This window comes from Acanthopagrus latus, chromosome 18 (assembly GCF_904848185.1).
Source record: "Acanthopagrus latus isolate v.2019 chromosome 18, fAcaLat1.1, whole genome shotgun sequence".
Taxonomy (NCBI): Eukaryota; Metazoa; Chordata; class Actinopteri; order Spariformes; family Sparidae; genus Acanthopagrus; species Acanthopagrus latus.
Window position 1 is genome coordinate 13,194,519 of NC_051056.1, and position 23,891 is coordinate 13,218,409.

Consider the following 23,891-nt stretch of genomic DNA (forward strand, 5'->3'; position numbering starts at 1 on the left):
TTGATTTACAATTCATTGGCACGGGAAACAGATAAGATAAAACAACAAAAAGAAGACTGTAAATTGATTGTGCATAACTGTTGCTGTTAAAAACGTAGGTGCAGAGAAAACAAAAATAAGCTATAACTTAAAGTAAGTAAGTGAGTTCTCATCTGGAGATTGGCTTCATGTTTTTCACTGGACAGGAAAAGTATATAGAAAATAGAAAAATGACCAAAGCTGCCAGACAAATGTAGCTTAGTGAAATAGAATGCAGAATATTGACCTCTGGGTTATAAAGTAGTAGAAAATATTCAGGTAAAGTTCCACGAATTTAAACCTGAACACAGTGCTTGAGTATATGTATATTTACAGTTTATAGAAATTCACCCACTTTATACTGAATCCAGCTCGACATCTGTTGATTTTATTGACTTTGGTTTATTTGATCGACTTTTATCACTGCTATCTATTTGAACGTAAACATCAGATTTAACCAGTCTGCTTGATCCAACCCAATCATTATAGGTAGATAGATGTAGCTATCTGGTGATGCCCCCCCACGACCCTTTTTTTGTTGCTTGATTTAAGACCATCTCCTCCCCCCAGCCCCCCACACCACACCCTCATATCTCCTAACAGCCCCTCACCTTGTGCTGTATGGAGCCAAATTGCCCATTTCACACCTAAACGCCTGTGCTGTGTGTGAAGGAGTTGTGTTTATCTTACAGTTTGTGTAAGCTGTCGCAGGTACGGCTGTGTGTTAAATGTCCAGTATCTATGTCGAAGATGTTTCATTTTAAAGGCTGACTTCATGGGCTTTTCGGAGTTTTGGGGGTAGCTTTCTCCGCACTGCATTTATGGCCCCCCTGATCCCCATAATAGGCTCAAGAGTGGAGATAACACCGCGATGATCGGATCACGGGGATCCCGTAGATTAAATGGCTTTTCACAGACAATGATACTTCCGTTTCGAATCAAAGAGAGGCCGATTAGTGGAGGATCAGAGATTGGTCACCAAGGAAACTTTGGTTACTAAGGAAACTTTGGTTACCAAGGAAACTCACCTCAGAAAGTACATTTTCACATGACCTACAATTACCATTTTAATAGTCAACCTTTTAACCTACAGAAAAAAAGTGCGTTTAATACATACATGAATATGAAACATGCAGCATTAGATAACGACTCTCTCTCTCTCTCTCTCTCTCTCTCTCTCTCTCTCTCTGTGTGTGTGTGTGTGTGTGTGTGTGTATGAGTGCGTGCGCGCGCGCAGGCTTTAAGCCACGTGGACCCGCCCCATAAATAAGTGCAGCAATGAGCCCGCCTGAGCCTGTGATGGGAAACTAATGAGGGAGTATGCACCCTTTGGTGTCGGACAAACGGACCGTGGACGTGTAATATCGTGGCTCCTCGGGTGTGTCGGCCGCACTGACAAAAGAGCTGAAATCAAACGGAGCCGGGCTGTAGTGAAGTCAACAACTGGTTCGATTCTGTGTGAAGTCCAAACACGAGGCACCGGGCCGAGCTGAGGCAGCACACTTCACACTCGGCTGTAATAATCATCCTCACACTTCTTCATCACACACACACACACACACACGCACACACACACACACACACACACACACACCCTTTTTGTTAACTTCAGGACGAGCATCGGTTGAGTTTATGTTTATTTGATGCACAGTCATAGTGTGTAGGCAACTTTACAGTCAATTATAAATAATAAATACATTCTTGTATCTGAAGTTGAGCTTCATCTTTTGGACCAGCGCTGCTCTCATTTGGTCTTTTTCATCACTTCAGGCAGAGTGCCGACGTCTCACACATCGTAAAAAGCTTTCTCACTTCAATTTCTGTTCCCACGAGAAAGGAGAAGTTTCCCATAGTCTCACTTCATGGGTGCGTTTGTCTGGGGGGGCGTTAGAAGTCACGAACATGCTCCACGTTAAGCCTAATTAATCAAATTAATCATTAATGTGTGAGAAGATGGACATCGAGACTCATTCCATAAAAAATATTGTAAATATTATATTAATAATATGTAATGTTTTCTTAGCATGTTGCACAACATAAATGTTGTGAAAGCAAAATAAAGGCATACATTTAAACCTTAACATTTCATAAGATAAACTCAGCTGGCTGCCTCTGTTTGGTGATGTCATCAGTTGCAAAGATAACTTATATGTCATGACGTTTTTGCTTTTAATATCAAGTGTTGTCAATTTCCCCCGCCTACTCACTGTTAAAACATTTAGTTTTCGGGTTAATCTCTATCCCATAAAGAAGTTAACCGAGGCCGTTTTCGGTCAAGTGTCGTCACTCACACCTGTCAGCCAATCAGAGGCAGCACGAGGTCTACTTATATCCCCCCGCAGAGGACAGGAGGCTGTTTAAACTGCTGCAGCTTCACCACTCAGGACAGTCGGACCAGACACTGCAACATGACCAGGAAACTGCACGATACCACAGTGGAGGAGGGCAAGAGTCGAAAAAGAGTAAGAGATCTTAATTTATTCATTATCAAAACCATTTACAAAAAAACAGTCTCGTGGTTGCCATTTACTGCAGCCATGATGACAAACAAATATTACAACCTGGCAACCCCCCCCCCAATTTTTATTTGTTGTAATTTGTCAGCAACTTATAATTCACTTATACTGAATTATTATCAACCATTAAGTAATCACTTATAGCCAGTGATGTCACTAAGTACTTCCACTCAAGTACTGTAACAAAGTACAATTTTGAGTTACTTGTACTTTACTTTCCATTTTCTGCTTTGCTATTTTGTGCTTTCATTTCACTACATTATTTAGGCAAATGTTATAGTTTTTAGTCATTGCAGTTATCTGGTAACTTTAGTTACAAGTTAATCACTTTTACTCCACTTACTTGTAGAATTAAGTACATTTTACTTACTTTAAGACTTTTGCCTACTTAATTATTCATATTGGTGACTTCCACTTTTACCTGAGTAATATTTTAAGACAATATCTTTACTTTTACTCCATTATGACTTACATGTATTTTTTATAGAACTGCTTAGAACATACAAAATCTTATAAACACATATGGATAGAAAGACGTAACCGATGGTCTTAACAGTATAAAAATACTGGTCAAACAGCTGGGACAAATTTGTAAGTGACAGTAACTTTAACTCCATCCAGGTGCTGAAACCAGTTGTGGAGAAGAAGCGGAGAGATCGAATAAACCAAAGTCTGGCTGAGCTGAGGAGTCTGCTGTTGAATAACACGTCTGATCCAGTGAGTCATATCAGAGAAAATCACATCCAGCCTCTGCACGTGTTTAAGGGATTCATAACCTTACAATGATGAAATGTTTGTTTCCTCCCTCGTTTCACTGTTCTCACACTCAGCGTCTGCAGAATCCTAAAATAGAGAAAGCAGAGATTCTTGACTTGGCTGTGGAGTATCTTCAGAAGTGGACAGAGGAGAAGAACAAGAGAAAAGGTTAGTCAGATAAAACAGTTTATCACTGGATAAAATGTATGAAATCCTTCATAAAAGTCCCTTTCTGCCGCAAAAAATCCCTCACCCCGGTGTGTTTTCACTCCCTGCAGACACTGCTCCTATGGTCAACCTTCATCAGTCCAGTGCTCCTGCTCTCCTCACCATGCAGGGTGCAGGGTTTCAGCAGTGTGTCACCCAGCTGACCAGCTACATGCACAAGATAACCCCAACGCAGAGAATGAGCCTGATTGAGGGCCTGAAACGTCACACTGAGAGCCAGCATCCGAAACCAGACTTCAACCCGAGAACGACTGAGATGGAGGCGGCGAAACCACCACATGCAACATCCGTGGACACCATTTGCACATCTGAGAGGACAAAGGAGAGGTTCCCATCTCTCTCCCCGTTCCAGCCACACTCCTGCTCCACACCGTGCCACGACTATCTGTCCCCCCCTCCCTCCCCCTGGCTCTCTCCCTCCTTCTCCACATATGCCACCTCTCCCCCTTTCCCGTCATTCGCCTCTCACTTCTCCTTCCCCCCCAGCCTGTCACCTCTGTCCTCCAACACCTCCTTCTTCAGCTTCCCATCCACCATTCCTCACTCCAGCCCTCCTGCCCTTCACTGCCCCCCTCTCACCTCCCCTCCACACGCCTCACCCAGAGAGGGGTCAGCACCAAACGCCTCCTCACCCATGTGGAGGCCATGGTTTTGATGCAGGACTGACAGACAGTGAACAGCAGAGCCACCTAGTGTCAACTAGCTGCAACCAGCTGTGGAGAGGATGGAAAAACTCCCCCAGCTGGGAATGTAAAGTGTACATATGATTAAATTGCCTATATTTTGTATTTTCCTCTTAGAAATAAAACTTCTACTTGAACATAATAGTCTCAGTTTGTGCATTTATCTACTGTATGTATGTGATTATATACCCACCATGAATACATTGCAGGTTTAATGTTTTCTGATTTAAGATAGATAAAAGATAATCATGTCATTAAAATCAGAAATAAAACACAAGTATGTCTATTCAGGCATTCACTCAGCAGACATTTCAACTTGCCATTGTACATAAAGCACTGGTGGGACTGATAACCTTAACGACGGCTCTGTTCTAATGAAGTGTTTCAGTCAGTGTATCACATGTGCAGGCACAGCCAATTGCAATACAGTCGGCATTCACTAATGTTAGCAAATACACCAGTAGTTTTCCTGCCAGGACATACATTTGAATAAAAAAAAACATTTCATTTTTTACCTATATGAGTTATATCATATAAAGTGGATGAGGGGATGTCTAGGTTTAAACCTTAAAAACATTAAACCTTAAAACACTTAACTTAATGACTCCACTCAAAAGTCAGTAAGTTAGAAAAACCCCTTTTCTACTTTTTGAGATGAGATGAGATGTTTTCCATTTGTAACTCTTTGTTCTTTCTTGTATTTTAGGCTTGGGGAGAAATGGAACGTAATCAAGATTAGAAAAAAGGTAGCTGTATTCCCGTAAAGTTACAAAAACAAAAACAAAAACAAAAAAAACTCTAATCAAATTACAGATACATTCAGTAAAAAAGGGGAATACTAACATGATCACAATTTTAAACTAAAAGGTGATATATCAGTCTGTAAACACGCACATTTGCACACACACAAATCTCACACAACATCACTCTGTGTATTCTAACAGAACATCAATAATAAGATTAAATAAAAGACATCTGATTGATATTTATTTCTCTAATCTCTATTGTTGAGGTTTGGTAAAATCAGTGGGTTGTAATCAGGTTCCATTGCTTCCATTACAGATTCCTCTCTTCCATTACTCAGATGATGTTACTGACTAAATGTTTAACAGGTAATTATAAACTGTATTGGAACGCATCTTTAATGTAACCCTCCCCCACCTGGTCGCCAGATTTGAAAAAGGATGAAAAAAGGACGAACAATATCTCTGTTTCTGCTGCAGAAATGTTATTCTTCTTTCAAAACTGTCCACACTGAGTCTGACAGTGTCACAGGAGTTCACTGCTAAATTGCTGGAGTGCTCTTTTAACACATCAACACAGTGTTTGGACTGCACTTCAGCCTACTGTACCTGCCCCCGAGGTTACATGCTCTCCTGGCATAATGTGTGAAAATGTTAAAACTGAGATTAAGGCAACAAGATGCTGATGACAAAATCTGCTCTCACCACATGTTGCGCAATATTATAGACTAATGAGTAAAATGTGAGCGTCTTACTGACCAGGGATCAGTGGTCAGACTTCATGGGAACATTGTTAATTCGATGTGCAGGTCAGATCATTTCTGCACCACACACAAAAAAAAAGCGCAGCAGAACCTTGAATATCTTTCCCTCAGCCAGCAAAGGGATCATGAGGCAGCCTGTTCTTCATGTCCTTCTGATGTGCTGTATGATCTCCAGCAGTGCTGCGCTGCTGCTGCAGACTCCATGTCCTGTATAAGATTTTAATTAGTCTTTATGGCCCTGTATGGAATGATTCATATGTTGAGCACCACTACTGCTTCAGGTTATTTTGGAATTTATTATACAATGTGCTTGATATGTGTAAAATATTATTGTGAACATCACGTCTGTATAAGGTCAAAGTTACTCAAAATCGCCATCCGTCTTGAATGCAAGCAATAAAGTCAACTTAGCAACTTACCAACTAAACCTTGGATTTTGTGATAGAACTTCTTGATTTGGCAAATACAGTTAACTCTCACAGCCACATCAGTCCCTGCTGATCGTTCTCCTCATTAGGCCGGACTCATTCCCACAGTGTCAAGTCAACAACAGCGATCGTCACAAACAATATGTCAAACTTTTTTTGTTCTCCCTCTGAGCAGCTTTATAAGCCAAAACAACAGCCATGCTCTGGTTTTAATAGAGCTGCTGAAGCCAGTATTATCCAGCCTGTGGAGAATCACCTCTACAGTATTTTGACCTCTAGTATGTTCTGTGCAGGACTCCTTGGCATCTTTGGCATGTTCACAGACTCTGCCCATGATTTATAATACAACCACAAATGAGTTTAATGAGTTATTTCCCCCTTATTTTTCAGCTTTTCAACACACTTCTACTGAAGGACTGTATGGTACAATTTTGTGGCTCTTCTGTCCCCTAAGTTTTTTTTTTTTTTTCCCATTGTAAATGTCTTCAGATTCAGATTAATAATACAAATAGAATCAGCAATGATATCATATTATAGATCAACATAAAACATAATGTCATAAGCATTATCTTGCACTTCAACTCCACAACATTTCAGAGGTAAATACTGAACTTTTACTCCAACACATTTGTTTGATAACTTTAGTTAGCGGTCACTTTGCAGTTTACAAGCTGCATCACAGCCAATAAGAGAGCAATGAGATAAAAACCTTCAGACAATCATTGAATGTTGGATCCAATTGTTGACCAGTACAATAATTGGCTGACCCAAACTTGGTAAGTTTTTACTTGTACTTTTGATACTTTTGGGACATTTATTATCAGACACTTTAAGACTTATACTCAAGTGTGTCTGTGCGAGAAGACTTTCACTGTCACAAAATTAATATCAAAACTTCATGACACACATAAACAGACATTGTTACTTTTACTCAAGTATGACCTTTGGGTACAACACTCTCATCATTAAATATAATCCACTTATATTGTATACATTATTCTGCATTATGTGTACTGTTGGTATATTTTGATGCTGCTGCTTTCGTACTTATATTGCATATATTGATTTTGAATCAATCACTTCCACACTGTGGTGTTGCTCCCAAGACCTGCGTCCTCTCTCCACCTCTGACAGCCATACCATGTGCGCAAGCTGCAGTTAAATGTCCGCTGTGACTACCAACTCGTTCATCATGGAAGTCATTGGCAAAGTCAATGACAGACGTTAATTGGACACATTTAGTTTGCAGAATGTAAAAATGAAGTGAGAAGCACCCACGGTGGCAGCTGCAGAGTGTGAAAGTGGTCGTTCACCTTCTGTTCAGCAGAGGGCAGCATTGGCACAGCAGAGGTGGATGATCTCCATCCCTCCCTGACCTCTCAGAGTGAGGATAATAAAAAGGAGCTGTCGTTTGGGGATAAATAGAAGATGTCATTGAGCCATTCCATCACCGGTAAGCCCAAGATGCATGATCATCCTTCCTCCCTGCCCTCGTTTTCTTTCTCTCAAAGCTCAACCCGCTCTTTATCTGATGATCAAATCGTTTTTTTTTTGTTTTTTTTTTCACAAGCTCTGAATATTTTCAACAGGGAGGATTTGGCTTGAGAAAACAGAATTTATCACATGATAGAACATGTCTGGGGGGTGGGTAATGGTTATTTTTCTCCCTCTTTGCTCCTCTTCTCCTCTCTCAGTGTGAGTGCCATTACTTCTGAGGTGGCCATTGTTCTTTGTCAGAGAAATGAGAGGGCAGGCACATCACTGGGAGCTGGATCCTGCACACTGTCTCCCTGAAACGTTTTGATCATTCTGCACAGACACACGAGAGCAGAGAAGGTCGCTCACACGGCGGAGAGGACTACTGCTGCGGCACGGCGCACATAATTAATGGGGAAAGAGATCACCTCTCAGAGTGACCTGACAATGGTTGAGAACTCCCTGGCATTTTCTCAGGACGTGCTGATTAGAGCTGATCCAGTTACCCTCTTTAATCACTGTTTTTGTTTGCCACGAATGCGCCCATGCATTCCTGATCTGGAGAAAACTCGAGACGCTGCACTGTGGAGATGTCAAGGGTTTGTCCCGGCCTGCTGAGAGGCTCCGAATACTTTCAAACTTTCATCACACGTGTGCACACGAACAGCAAGAGCGCACACTGTAATGTGCTGCAGCAGCTCCACAGGACAGGTGCTCATCACGACACCCAGACTGTGACAATCTACTGCTGAGCTGCATTTGTCATGTTTCGTTTTAGGTTCAGAAATTTAAACTCAGATTTGTAATATTTACAACGTTAATGAGGTAACAATACAACCTTTTGTCCATAACTGAATAAACGAGCTGATCTCAGAGGAATATAAGGTCCCCAGAACACTGTTTGAAGCTAGAAAGGTGGCAGGGTCCGCCACACATAAACAGTAAAACAGTATGAAACTGTGTTGTCCTTTAATGTCAGTCTGTTTATTCAGTTTGGGCATAAAAATCAGCCAGTGACAATCTATCTCATCTGATCAAAATGTCCATAGTGCACCTTTAAACCAAACACTTCTGATTCACCCTGACTCAGTAGTTTTTGGCGGTTGTAACCTAAGTAAGTCTAAATTTCTCGTGAGGTGAACCAAGTTGAAATTTCCTGTTTCTGTTCCTCATTCCACAGGTCTCGCCCAGTTTGTGTTTAAGCCCAAGTAGCAGAGGATTTTCTTACACAGAGGGAAGAACTAACTGCTCGTGCCAACATTCGCAGGAGTGCAACAACCCAAGAGCATTTAAGATTGATTCAGACACTTTAACCTCCCTTCCAGATTCAGAATATCTGCCTCGGGCTAAAGCAAGTTGTGCACATTCAGCCTTGTATTTGGGCAACACATCTAAATACGCACAAGAAGTAAAAGTTAAAATCCTGAATGACATTATAAATATTATCCTTAAAAACCTCAAATATGCCAAATGTGAATATCCAGGATGATTTTTCTGACCCTTGAATCAATAACAAGACATTTTTTCTCTCTACTATGCTGTCTTTTTGAGTAGGAGCGACTGAATTCTTTTGGAAATGACTCAATTTGTTTGACTAAACTCTATTTTGGAAGACAGTCCATGGACACGGTTTTTATCAGTCAGATGATTTAATGGCTGCTGCAGAGGAGGAGGACTCCTCACTCAGATCACATGTCAATACTCAAGAATGTAGATCTGTCACTACCCACAACTAAATATCTTTTTTCCTCCCTTTCATTTCTCTCTCTTTGCCTCTCTTTGCGAGGCTCTTTGAAGTAATAGTGAAAGGATCCCAGACTGTAGCAAATTACCTGAGGACTGAAACATTTTTGACATAAGTCCTGAGAGACGGGGCGAGCCACTTTTCCTGGCGGCCCCTTTGGCGTTTTTAATCTGGGGCTGAGGGAGACAGTGGTGCTGACAGAATGATGGGACAGCTGGACATGCTTCCAGGCCAGCAGCAATGGGCAAAAGAAAAGCCAGGAGAAGGGCCACTGCAGACATCTCACCACGGAGCCAACCTCCAAGGGCCAAAGCAGGATGGAGGATGACAGGTGTCTGAGGAAGACATCCACCTTCTGCATGTTGGCCTAACAGCTGGCATCTCCAAGCATGGAGGGTAACTATGATAAATTAAATAGTTTAGTCTCACTTTGGGGGCCAGGGCCTCGCAACTGTATGATGATTATTGCAGGTTAAAAGAATGAATGTTGTGCTAGTTAATTCATTTTTTGTCCATGCTACTAACCACAGCTCCATACGTCGCAGACTACTGGATACATTTCCATCACATTTTTACACAAACGTTTGTGGTTCTCATGACTCCTCCTGACTTTTCCTCCGCCATGAGGGTGACCGATGTGGTTTTAGGTGAAGTGTCTGAACAACTGTGTCTCTTCAAATAGATATCTGCATATGAATACAGGTGATTAAAAAGAAAAATTCTGGTCAATGTGTTTTGTTCCTCGTTTGCTCTCTAAGCAGAATGTTTACCTCATTACATCCTCATACCTTGACTAGTGAATAGGTTGACTGCCACCAGCATATTTTACCATTACCAAAACAAAATGGACTGGATCCTCATCATAGGGTGCAGTTGGTTGAGTTAAGCCAGACAAATGTGACAAATGACAAATGATCGGTGCTAAAACTACTTTGTTAGGTTTCAAAAATTAGAATGTAATGTGTGTTAATTAACTAACTTACAGTTGACTTCTGCATTTCACACTAGACACCAACAATGGTCTCCAGGATGAAAGACCAGTGTTTGTCCACCCAAACCACCTCCTTATTTTTGCTCTTTTTGCTCATACTGCTTCGCCTGACTTTCTTCTTTGCTGCCATGATAATTACTAAGGCCAGAAGAGGTCGCCACATAACAGCAAAAATCAATAGGGGTCATAATAAGCTGCTTTAACAGTCAGTATATATGATTGTTTACCTGATGAGGATGGGCTGTTACCTGCATCCAACCAAAGCCTTCTGAAAAAAAACAAAAAACAAAACCCAGAATGCTTTTGTCCCATGCCAACAGATTCTATATTCATATATAGATATGTGTTTATAGAGATCAGGCTTTAAGGCCCACATCTTTGAACCAAGCTGAAAAAAGCTCCACATTTATCGTATGGATACAAGCGTAGCATAGATCATCTCATCAAACTCCCAGCAAGAAAGTGAAAGTGTAAATGTGGAAGTGTTGCTGAAACCAAGTTTTCTGGACTTTTAAAAAAGACATTTGACCTCAAACAAACAAACAAAAAAAGAAAAGAAAAGAAACAGGAAATGAGAGGTTATTAAATTCAGGTCTGTGGTGGACAAAGACGTCGGAACATCCCAAAATCTCTCCAGGAGCTTGATTGTCTCGGCAAACATGCTTAAAGCAGACAGGAAGTAACTCGAGCCAAACAGGAGGGAATCAACTCAGACATCGCTAGCTTGTTTTTCAGGGCAGGACAATTATATTTGACATAAGGCGCTTTTCACTCATGCATCAGTGCTCTCCACTTTCACGGGCTGCTATCACATTGGTCCATTGGTTTGCCTTTCTTCCTCTCAATTTTACAAAGTCATTTCACTGGAGATGATGAACAATGGCCACCTTTTCAGAGATCCTATAACATTTTCTTCCTGAGGGACCCTGCTGCAATGCAAGAGTCTATTGTCATTTGCTTTGCTCGCGCGGTCCAAATTGTAATCTTTCCTGCACTGCGAAGGGATATCTTAAGATTTCAAAGTGCAAATAATTGTCAGTGTGATCTGACCTGAAATTGGGTATCTTATTGGCTTCATGTTATTGCCACAATTATCACCATTATCGTTTAATTCTTTGACCTGATGATGCCAACTCTTTTAACTCGGGGTTTTACAGGAAAGTATCAAGAATCAAGCCTTTCCCGCCTGTCTGCCAGTGCTTTCCTGTGTTTTGTGTTTGGGCTCTGGAGCTGTCTACTTTGTGTCTGGGAACATGCATCCTCCTCAGCCTTTGTGACCCTGTCTTCCCTCCCCCTTGGGTGGGCTGTGACCCTGCTAGCCTGCAGCTACCGCGGGTTACAAACCCTCACCCTGGAGCGCTTGTAATCCAGGGGATGTACCTCAGTACACTTTATGCTCTTTGGCCCTTTCTAAAATTCAGACAGAACCTCACAGGTCAGAAGTCATCGCGCAAAACAGAAGCTGCCGACAAAAATAGCAACTGATACATAGGTCATCTAAAAATACTAGCTCCTGTCCACTCTCATTTAGAGAATAGTTTGTTTTGCTGGCAATCTTTTGGGAACTTTTGACATTTTGTCCTGATGTCACGAGACATATGAGTGAGAGGCCGTTTTGTTCGCAGAGAAGGAGCCTTGATGATGTAGATGTCTTTTTCCTCGTATGTAACCTCATACTGCTGAGAAAATGTCAGAGTGCAGGGGAGAGAGTGTGTGGACATCAGATTCTCCGGGCCCTTAAGGGGCCCCTTGCACTGACAAATAGAGCAGTCTGTCCTTATCTCTCCCATGTAAGAATTCCACCTCTGCTGCTGGGGACTGCAGGGTCTGAAGCCAAGATTTTGAACAATGCAGAGCATACTTTAAAAAGAGCTAAAATTAGTCCCATTCGCATTTTTTATTTTTATCTTGGCTTCATTTAGGTAGCTGTATTATATTTACCATTGAAGTGGAGATTAAGTGATAAAAGATGACAGCTACCTCGGGGGCACATGTTCACAGCTGTTCCAAATTTACCATCCCGGGACGAATCTATTATCAGAAACCGATGTTCGTACTAAAAATGAACAAACAAATCAAGCATTCAAGTTATTTATAGACTTCATGCTCGTACATTACAAGTATGGAAAAAAATGCTTTTTTATTACGGTGTCACAAGTTGACACCTGGCAGCAGGGCTGCAGATGAGCAGAGTGTGCTCTGTGTCGGGGAGCTGGAGTTTCCCACAGCAGCTCCATGCAGGAACAAGCACTGAACAAGAGCTACGATAAAAGAGGAAATTACATACCTTCACTGCCAAATACCTGCACTCCTCTGTGCTGGTAGTAATTATTAGCGCTGCTTAGAAAATTTTGGTGGTGTCGCACTCACTATTGACTGACCAAGTTGTAGTGATGCTTGTTAGCCTCGCCAGCAACAAGGCTGTCAGGATGTCCCATCAGTTCATTAGTGTGAAAGTTGATGTGTGTTAACAGAACATTTACCTGGGGCACATGGGCTGCTTGGAACCTGACCCTGTGAAGACCCTGTGAACATAGAGCCTTGGGGACTTAAGACCACCTGAACGTAGTACCCCAGGAACACAAGACTGTTGGAAAATGGGACCCTGGGAACGCAGATAGGATCCTGCTGGCAGGCTGGCTGGTAGAGTCATTGTCAGTTTGATCTCAGTTGTTCCACGTCACAGTCACACACTGAGAAGTCAAGTGTGTCTCTCACATGATACGTTTTTCAGTCGTGGCTTTGTGTTCTTTTCTTTTCATTTTTTTAAATGCGGAAATGCACGTCTGGGAGCAGACATTTAAGCATCAGTCTAAAGATGTTTCCTCTGGAAATCCTGTTCCATCCATCCCCACATGAGGCCACTTTTAGCTTTAGGCGTTTAAGAGATGAGCATGCTATCTCCTCCTGAGAAGTGTTGCGTGAGACGATGTGTGCGTAGTTTATCAGACCTTTTGTCTCTCTCTTTTCATCCAGCTCCATATTTGTAAGTTCTTCACAAAACACAGATATATCCCGTTGAATAAGACCAGACTTATCTGTAATTCAGACTCCCCCCTCTGTTTTCACTGTGGTCTAAATGCACGGACCACCAACCTCCCATCTCCCTTGAGGACTAAAGGCAGGGAGATATGATGAAAAAGATGAAATTTTGCTCAAAGCTATGGGACCTGGTGGTACTTTGTCTGGCCCATCTAGATCGCTCTGATATGGTGTCACGATAAGAAACATGAAAGTACCCTGTCATCAGCTTTTTTCTTCTCTGCCTTTCTGCCCTAGAACATCCCAGCAGGGAGAAGCCTCCATGATGCAGAGAACAGACAATACCTTTGCATGTTACTGCCTTTCAGAGGCTAAAAGGAAAGATGGTGGCTTCAAACAAGCAAGCAAGTGATCTGAGAAAGGCTGTGCCGACGTCTGCTCCCTTAATTATCTGCCTCATTGGCTCTTCTGTTGTCGCATCCATCATAACCATGTACGTGCATGTGCATATCTGACATTACATGGTCTCTGGACAGCTCAAAGCTTTAGGCTATCAGTAATGTTTTATTATTGATCTGATGATCTGTCAGATAGCAGCTGATTCCAGGAGCCTTGGCGGACTTGAGTTCCAGTGCCAGGCTGGAGGTTAGGGCCTCACAGGGGTGGCAGGGAGGTGCCGAGCTGCAGTGCCAGGTGATCGGCGAGCAGATATAAACCCTTCATCTTCACTTAAAGAGCAACAAATCTTCAAAGTTGGCTAATCTTAACGTTATCTGTTTAAAACAATGAGGCCTCGCTGTCGTGTCATGTTTTTCTGTCATGAGTGCAGCTGTTGCAGCCGTCCTTTCCCTCAGCCATACATTTCAATAGATCAGTCTTTTGTGTTGGACTAATAAGTCTTTTAACTACATAGATCAATTTCCTCAGTTACCTCCACATTTCTAGAGAAGAGGCTGTCTACCTTTCTGATAATGGAAATGTTATGTGGTAAAGATGAATATCTCACAACCTTGGCCAATGGCAGCAAGTGATTAAAAATGTACTCAAGTACTTTAGTTAAAGGGACAGTTCGTGTTTTTTGAAGTGGGGTCATATAAAGTACATATCTATAGTCGATCTGTTCCCTACCGTGATCACCAATCAGCACAGCCTCAGTTTAGAGAAGCAGAGAGCCGCTCCAGCCCAGACGCTCAGCTCTGTACTGCAGTGAACGGGGTCCAGAGAAAAAGTAAAATAAACCACCTAAAACAAGGCTATCCCTTTAAATCTGCCACAATCATCATCTTATATTAATGATGGATCCTGTGACTATGTGACCAATGAAAGTGATGAACCCACAGACAGTGATGACTGGAGTCTGAACTTCTCAGTGGTACAGGCTGATTTAGCATCTATCAGTTCACCGTTTGGTTTTACAGTCCGTAACTGTTTTGGTTCAGTCCGACCACTCTCATCAATCTCCTTTCTAGATGCAGCAGATAACTGTTATCTAGTTGAAAATAAGGTTAGTGGGGAGCAAACTGAAGATAAAAGGAGAGTGAATAGCAACTGTATGCTGATGTGTTGGCCATAACAGCAACATATGGTCATAATTTGTAAATGTTCACAGTCTGTTGCCCAAAAATAATAAAAATAACTACAGATTTAAGGAGATCTACTATGCTTTTATTTTTCCTTTCCCTCTGTGTTGATATATTCTTTTTGTGCGTGTAGAAGATCTTGAAACTTAAAAAGGTCAGACTTCCGCCCCTCAGCGGGAAGTCTCACCTGTTATTCTGTGACTTTGTGACATCACGCTACATCACCATGAGGGTGGGCCTTAAAGAGACAGGAGCTAAAAGAGAGCGTGAAAACCGAATGAAAAAAACAATGTGTTTTTGAGCATTAAAACCTCGAAACTTACTCTGGTAGTAACCAAAAATAAATAAATGATGAACCTGATGAGCACATTATGTCTTTTTTATGTGATTTTGAAGTACTGATTTATCACTTAGGTGTTTCTGTTTTACATTTCGATACTTTATACATCCACTCTGTTATATTTCATAGAGAAATGCTGCACGTGTTACTCCACTACATACATGTTATGTTACTGATGTATCAAGATTTACATCCAGTAAATATGATCACAAACATGAGACGTCTTGATAGATTAATCTACCCAGCAATATGTAATAGTGTGTTATATTAGTTAAGATGACCTGAAGACAGAAGAATAGAGACCAGATCATTAAATTACTGCTTACATGTACATAATAATCTAGTGATAAGTATTATGCCATTCTTCACAATCAATAATTTATTATTTATTAATATTTCCATGACTTAAAAAAGTAAAAAAAAAAAAATAAAAAAAAGTAATGAACCATTTTTACATTGTGGCAGTGCCAGTTAAATGAAGCATCTGAACACATCCTCCACCTCTCACTGATCTTTACAAATAAAACAAAAACACCTGCATAGCTAAATAATGCTAGAGGTTTTGAGACATTTTTTCTGTACTGTAATCTGGGTGTACTGACCCTCCAACACTGTTCTGTTCAGGTGTGCCAACCGTGACGACTAAGGGAACACAATATGGCCCTCTCAGTGCAGCCACCACTCGCTGCTCTGTAACAGCCTGGCACAAATGTTCTCCTTTGGCTGCACCTTCAGTGTCACCAAAAACAACTTCTGTTTCACACTGTTCTCTCTTCTCGGTAAACCTCTTGTATCGTGTGCTGCTTATGTTTTATTTGAATATGTGCATGTGTTGCTCAAAATTAAGATTGCTGGTTGACGGGACAACAGCTTGCTTGTTGACACAGCAGACGCTGGATGAATGTGTAATGTCTGCCGCTCTGCAGACATTTGAACACGCTCCTATCAATGCTGTTATGATTACACACTGCATCCCTCCGGGTCAGACCAAAGGAATGAGGTGGTCCCTCTGAAAATAAACATTAACTGAGAAATGCATGACACCCGATTGTAAAACATCCACCAATGACAACATAAACCCTCACCTATCTTCCTTCAGGGCTCGGGATTGTAACTGCTGCCGTGATTGGTCACCGCAGGTGAGGCATGTTGAGGAAACGGCATGCCATTCTCCTCCCAGAAAACTGTCTTTGTTTGCCTCTGACAGGGGGAATGTGTGGCTAAGCATCTGTGTGACACTTTGAAATGAGTGAGCAATCCTCTGGAGCAGGAGGGTGTCAACTATCTGGGCTTCATCTGGACCTGGCTCATTTCTCTTATAGGTAACTTATTTTCTTTTCACGTCCAAGACTGAAACTAAACGGGTGATACTTGACGCAGTTTTTACACATAAATCTTCCCTTCTTTTCAGGACGAAACCATGCAAAGTATTTCTTTTTCCCAACAAATGTTTCTGGTTTCATAACATACCGAAGTTGACCTGCCTAGTTGGCAACAGGTTCCTGATCGCCTCACTGATAAGCTCGAATCCAATAAAAACACACCTGGTTTAGTGAGGGACCGGAGCCAACCAGACAGAATAATGTGAGCTCCACCAGCCTTTTAGATCAGGCACAGTAAACATCATTGTGGGAATGTAAATGCTCCCCCACTCAAATGCTGGAACGTTTGAGCAACTCCCCAAACTATTCTGCTGGCTCTCTAGGCTTTGAAGTCTCATTTCTGCCCACTGAAGCAGACAATGCTGACATCTCCCTGTTTGAGGCATGGGAAATGAATATAGGAAGCACAGGTGAAACTCTAGAAAGCTTGAATATGATATTTCCCGTGTTCAGCTACTCAGTTCTTGGCCAGATCTGTATGATGATTAGTTACTGGGACGTGGAGAGGTATGCATGCCTTATGAGCAGGAGGAAGAGGAGGAGAAGGCCATCTGACCCCTCCCTGTCCAGCGACTCCTAATATATGTATTCTTGTCATTCCAGGTGCTGGACTGTGAAGCTTTCTACTTAGCCACTATATAGACCACACTACAATATATCATTATTATCATCCCTAATGCTAGTTAATGCTTGAGTCCTCCAATGGAAAGAAGAAATATCAACATATAAACATGTATCACTGGGGCCCCTGGTAGCTCAGTGGGCTAAGCGTGTGCTCCAAATACAAAGGCCATGTCCATGCCACAGTGGCCTGGGTTTGATTTCAACATGTGGCCCTTCACTGCATGTTGACAGCCCTCTTTCACCCCGTTTCATGTCATTCTTTGCCTGTCCTGGCACACAGCATATTAAAACAAAGCCTAGGTTGAATTTTGGCTAGAGGGTTAAGGTTGGGGTTTCACTTTAACTCTTGCAGCTTATCACCTGCTGCAGCTTTTTGCTCTGGTGTTTCATGTTGCCTTTGATACCCGGAGAAATGCAGGCTTTGGCAAAATAAAGGCCTTTTAGACTGGTTAACCTCTGAATCTGTGATAAGCCGGGAGAAATCAGCACCGTAAGCAGCACTCTGCGATGGGTTCTGATTGATGTGAAGTCCTCTACTGAGTCTGTTCTGTTGCTGAGTTTTTACCTGGGCCCAGGACACAGTCATGTCAGAATTTGGCTCTTGAGCTTTAAAGATTATTTTCACAAGTTCACCTCATTCATATGAATTGGCGTGATAGTGTGTCCAAAATATCTGTCATACAGTATGTGTCAGTGCTGGAGGAGGATCCCTGTTCTGATGATACTCCTGGTGTTTCTCCTCATTCCAGGTTGTAAAACTCTCTGAGATTAAAAAAAAAAGAAAAAAAAGAAAACACACTTCACTGACCTTGATATAACATCTGATTTCTGGTCTTCCTCATTTCATTTGCCTAATAAATGACTTGAATTAATTAAGCCTCTGGATTTGTTCCTTGTAGTTTGATACAATCAGAAGTGTTTAAATGAGCGTATTTTTGTGCCTGAGTGAACATGAACTATCATTTCAAGATGCAGTGTGTGCCCGCCTGGTTGCCTCTGTAGTGGAGTGATTCCTGTGTCTCTGCTGGCCAGGGGATTTCCTTCTTCCAGAAGCACTCAAGGTTATTACTGTGGAGGAGGGTCTGAGCTCTGCTGCTACGCCCGTTTGAAGTTCCCCACAGCATTTTGCACTAACATCTCAGAGAGATCACAGCAAGAAAAGTCAATCACATCTTCTCTTGTTTATCTTGGAAAACTTGTGTGAACACACTGGATCTGTTTTCATCCACCTTTTATGTATAAGTGATGCGATTGTGGATTGAGTTATCAGTAGAGTTTGGAGTGTAACAGATTACAGGTCTATTGATTCTCACTGATTCCTCTGAAGTGCTCGTCTGTCTTGGCTCAGACTCTTTTCTGTTCTCGACAACAACTGGGACTCAAGCAGCACACTTGGATCACTTGTGCTTCGTGACTCGCCGGGGCTTGCTCATGTGTAGCCCTGTCATTTATAAGATGTATCTATGAAAGAGCTTTAGACTAATGTACTGCATGGCAAAGCCTTCTATAGTCTTCTATATGCAGCAATCTTGTCAAAGGATATATCATACCCACAATGACTACACACACTCCTCTGGAAAGTAAAGGAATATGATTGAGTCTGTTCAACTTCAGCATTACTTCACAAGAATTTATCTAAATGCTCTCAAAAAAATCATATCTTTGGGTGACACCCTTATAGCACTTCACCATGGTTTTATGTCTTATGTATATCCATGAAATTCATTGAGACACTTCTTGTTCTTTTCCCAAGCTGCAATCGCTGTTGTCTAACAACATCTACAGTGTTCAGTCTTCTGTCTGAATCAACCATAAGCCCCCGACACGCTCATGGCGTCTTTTGTTAAGCTGTGATGTCGCTGTAGAGGTCTGGGAAATGGGAAATATATTGAAATGGAATGATCAGTAGTATTAGATTTAAAAAATGACAGTCCTCATCCAGACACGTGGAGAAAGAAACATCACTGAGATTTTAAATCAAGTTTTCTTGATTGTGGATGTTGTGGAAGTTTCGTGGTCAGCCACTGGGAACATTGCCAGCAAAACTGACTCGCTGCACCTTACTTGAAGATTATCCAGAGTATTACTCTGTCAACATGCTGAAAGATAGTGTAGATAAAACAAACTGAATTAAAAGGAAGTTCAGAGTGCCACAATCCTCAACAAAAACTCGACTTGAAAATGTTAGTGTCCATGGTGCTTCAAAATTTTAAGTTGACTGAATTTGAGAAGACAAGTGGAGGTGATCTGCAAAGATTCCAGACAAACAATATTCATAGTCTCACTTGATTTCAATTCAGCCCTACTTAAATTAATTTCCCGTAATTTCCTGTAATTGCTGCACTAACCTTCTTAAAATCTCGACTGTTGTAAACATGACAACCAAACTGCATTTGACACAAGTATGTATGAAGCAGAAAAACGATTAAGACAACATCTTTAACATTGATCTCTATTGATTTTCAGCAGACACCGCTTCATTTGTTTGGTGCGCACAGGGAAATAAACTCAATCTATTAAACTGACTGATTTAAAAGTTAAATCAGTTTCCGTATCTGTGACGTTCTACATGCATCAGATGTGTAAGAAACACTGCAGCACAACACGCGGAGCCTCTCTGCAGGATTAAACAGTCAAACTGTGGAAGAGTTTCGTTACGTGTTCCTGTTATTCCCTGAAATCAAGCAGTCGCTGCTTTGACCGAGAGGATAACAAACAACATCCTTTTGAGCCTGTAAGAATGTTCTGTGGTCACAGGCAGGAATAATTAGTGGTATTCTCCTGGTTTGGACGGTGGCCAGGAGCTGGCATTTCATCTGCCACAGTGAGCTAAATGTATACTGGGTTCAAATAAGCTGAAATGGGCAATTGCCGCGCAAGGTTTCACGGTAAATTCTTCTCGCGTATCGTTTTTCTCTCCCCTGTCTTTAAGTCGCCCGCTCTAAGCCCTCTTTTCTCTCTTTCTCCCCTTGTTTTGTTATTTTACCTGGAGGTGCAGGTGTGAAAGGGTGAGGCCTTGGAAAAACATTTGATTCCGTAAGCTTGTCATGGAGGAATCCAGTGACTGACCTCTGCATCTTGGCACACAATGACAAATGGGTTTGCAATTTTCCACCTGACTGAGGGGCAACAAAGCACATTTCCACTTTCACTGGTAGGCAGTGAGAGTACAGTCTTCCCCTGTCGTGCTCTCTAACCAGGCAGTGAGCTCCACGCATAGCTTTGCTTTGGCGTTTGCAGCCCTCATGGTCAAAATAGACAATTACACTCGACATGATCTATCAAGACAAACATACCTAAGTGAAAGCCTGACTTCACACAGTGAGGTAATCTGTTGATGTACAGAGGAAGGCTTGTTTTTCTTGCATCACATTTTACAACGACTCCTAAATTTAGAGACTCTCTTTTTAAAGTGAAATCACTGATCGTCATGAATCTCTGTCATTCAGATTTTGTTCAGAATTTGTTATAACCTGTGAGCATTTAAGGCATCTTATTGGAGAATATCCTCTGCAGCAGATCCTAAAATGTGCAACCCGGTCACCTGAATAATTGCTGGTGAATTATATTCCTGCAGAACCAAAGTTAATGGAGACATTTAATGCTCATTTTCAAGTTCATCATTTTATTCTAGGGTTTCAAATGCTCAAAAAACACATCAGTTTTCTCAGATGCCTACTAACGAGGTGATTCGGGCACTTCAGGAGCAGTGTTTTCTGTGGGACACAGGAGCTCCTGTTGGCGCAGATTATGGGCTTTTTAACTGTCAAGAGTTTAGGTCGCAACGAACATGGAGATTTCCCAAGGTCTCGGTAGACTCCCTGGTTTTGTCATCAATAACATGGTCGGAGATGGTCCAGCTTCCTGTGAAATCTGTTTTTTTCACCACAAATAGGAAGGAAATTGTACCAAGGTCTCCTTAGAAATATGCAGTGGTTTCACACTTACAAATGGTGAAACACAGACTACTTGCAAGACTTGTCATGTGTAACTTCCCCACCACCTTTTGTAGAAATGAAGCGCTTACATTTTTCCTGGTGACTGGGTTAAAATGTAAGATCAAGCTAAAGGGTTCACGGGTTTTTATCATTCATATTCCAGATTCCTTTTGTTCCTAATGACCATTTTGCTTTTGTTATGCACAAAGATAAAAGTGTTTATTTGTCTTTTATGACGTATATGAAATGGTAATATTTCATATCATCTCGCCAAACAATAAGATAACTGCAAGTCTGCATCACTCACATGTTAATAATGTTCAAAGCTTTTTTCCAGTAATGCACAATCCAAGTAATGCTGAAACATATCACAATCACCTCCAGTGCTTGTGATATGTTTCAGCACTAAAAGAAACATCCAGCTCATGTCTCTACATCTTGCAGAGCTGCACACACTTAGTGTTGTATTCCTCTGTGGGATACATCCATCTTGTTTATGAATACGCTGCATCGTTTACGACGGTTAGCTAATCAGTGTTTTCACTGCTGATTGAATTGCTTCCAAAGCCTGCAAGAATGTTTAAAGTAGACGCTATGGAAATGAACCAATTGACCTTTTTTCTGACCCTAAAGATCTCCACGCCCTGTGGGAGCACAAACTGTCAGGCGGCACCAGAGTCTGGAAATCAAAGGGATCTATGCTGTTATTAGTGCAGCGGCACCCTGAGACCTAGTGCCACACCTCCATCATGGCCTCCACACACACACACATTAATGTCGCCCAGCTATCATTTTAAATGGTGACTTAATTTTATAATGAGAATGTCAGAGTATTCATAGAGCGTGTTGGCACATTTTATGGCCTCTCTCAGCTTGTGTGCTACCAAAAATGAACCAGTGAACTATACTTTGCAGAATTCTTTCTGTGTGTGTGTGTGTGTGTGTGTGTGTGTATGTGTGTGTGATGTCTGTGTGTGTTGTCTGTGTGCGCCCTGGCAGGGCAGTCCAGCCGAGCCGTCCAGCAGGACGATTATGTCCTGTAGGGATAACCTGTCATGGTGCTGAGAGACTAATTGATGCCTCATGCTTTTCAGGGGGCAATTATAGCGCCCAAATGTCAAGACCTAATTTGTGACTCTGTAATGTGGACCCATGGGCCAGAGGAAGGGGTGACACGGCTGCTCCGGAGGGACTCACACACAGGTTTGGTCAGCAGATGTGAAAGGCTGAAGGGGTTACAGCAGCAGGGGTTCACTTGAGTTAAAGTAGCAACACGACAATGTAAAAAGACTAAAGATAAAATTGTGTGTGAGTGTTTTAAAATTTGGAAATATGTATTGTCAGAGGATTTCTAGACAATAAAAGTAAAAGTACTCATTTGCAGAACGTCTCTGGTCAGATTGTATTATTACAAACTGGAATGTTCTTACAGATAAATTCAAACTGCACTCATAAGGTTGTATTTACACAATAGGTCAAGTGGCTCCGCGTAATGTGAAAAGGGACGCTCACTGTGATGAGCCCAACTCTGCAGTTCCCCTCAGCTCTAGGGAATGTTTAGCATCTCTCAGCTGATTGTTTTGGTTTCACTTAACTCCAAATAAAAGCTGATGTTGCTCCGTATCTGCTGGATGTGTGACACGCAGCCTTACGCTAAAACATTTGTCACAACAACTTTATAATATAAAACATCCGTGATGTATTTACACCATGTCTATCTCCAGAATAATAAATCTGTAAACTCTGGTTCAATATGAAAGTGACAATTCAAGCTACTCTTTATTCTGTGTCAGTTTGTTGGTTGGTTTGTCAGAGGGATTACCCAAAAACTACTGAATTGATTTCCTTGATACAGCCCCCCCGAAAAAAAAAGTGCACATGCTTTTCGGATGGCTGACCTCAAATTTGTACTTGAGTAAATATACCCATAACTTCCTGTGGTGAATATTTCAATATATTTAATATCACAAAGCATATAGAAAGTAAAACCATTGTCGTTTAATCAACCAAGAATGTCTCTGCAAGAGGATGAAAACTATGTTCAACTATGTTCAATTTGAAGCAAAACACAGCCAGAACCCTGTCATCTAGATAAGTGTATGTCATCTGTCTTATGTAACTACAACTACATATCCTATTTACCTCTTGTCGACCTGTCTCCGTATCTGTGTGCTGTATTAGATGCTACAGATGGCAGCTGTGTGCTGTTGCACCAGCCTTCAGCCTCCCCCAGGTACTGTGTGTTCACATCCCTTTAGTTAAACAAAAACACTGTCAGTCACCTGCAAACGAACCACAGAAACTGCGCAGAAATGCCCAGGCTTCTTCTTCTTCTTGCTCCCCATAACACCTAAACACTGTTGTTTTCGACTAAAATCTCCATGGAGATGCAAACACAGGAGCATATTTTCCACTGGAGCTGACAGCTTAGGATGTGGAGTGTCAGTAAATCAGGTATGCCGGTCTAATTGCCGCTTGCGGAAGGCAGACCACAAAATCCTTTCAGCTATGACACTAAAAATGATTGAACTCAAAACACAGTGCAGCAAGATTTTTTTTTTTAACATGAATGACGGATGGATGGATGATATTTGGGACCACTGGCTGCAGATTTCTCCAGGATGGATGCCTCTCTCTCTCTCTCTCTCTCTCTCTCTCTCTCTCTCTCTCTGGATTCAGATGAAAGCCCAAAAGTATC

General features: G+C 41.7%; 1 protein-coding gene across 1 annotated transcript; it reads left to right on the forward strand.

The window, feature by feature from the left end:
• The first annotated feature begins 2,094 nt into the window (after window positions 1-2,094).
• Window positions 2,095-4,289, forward strand: her11 (hairy-related 11). The gene is made up of 4 exons (XM_037077440.1): window positions 2,095-2,480; window positions 3,156-3,251; window positions 3,365-3,458; window positions 3,569-4,289. The coding sequence occupies exons 1-4, from the start codon at window positions 2,427-2,429 to the stop codon at window positions 4,171-4,173; spliced, it is 849 nt and encodes a 282-aa protein (XP_036933335.1). The 5' UTR covers window positions 2,095-2,426; the 3' UTR covers window positions 4,174-4,289.
• The last annotated feature ends 19,602 nt before the right edge of the window (window positions 4,290-23,891 follow it).

Coding starts and splice junctions, on each gene's coding strand:
- her11 (XM_037077440.1), top strand. CDS start 2,427: ATGACCAGGAAACTGCACGATACCACAGTGGAGGAGGGCAAGAGTCGA. Junction 2,481..3,155: donor AGGGCAAGAGTCGAAAAAGA/GTAAGAGATCTT, acceptor AACTCCATCCAG/GTGCTGAAACCAGTTGTGGA. Junction 3,459..3,568: donor GGAGAAGAACAAGAGAAAAG/GTTAGTCAGATA, acceptor CACTCCCTGCAG/ACACTGCTCCTATGGTCAAC.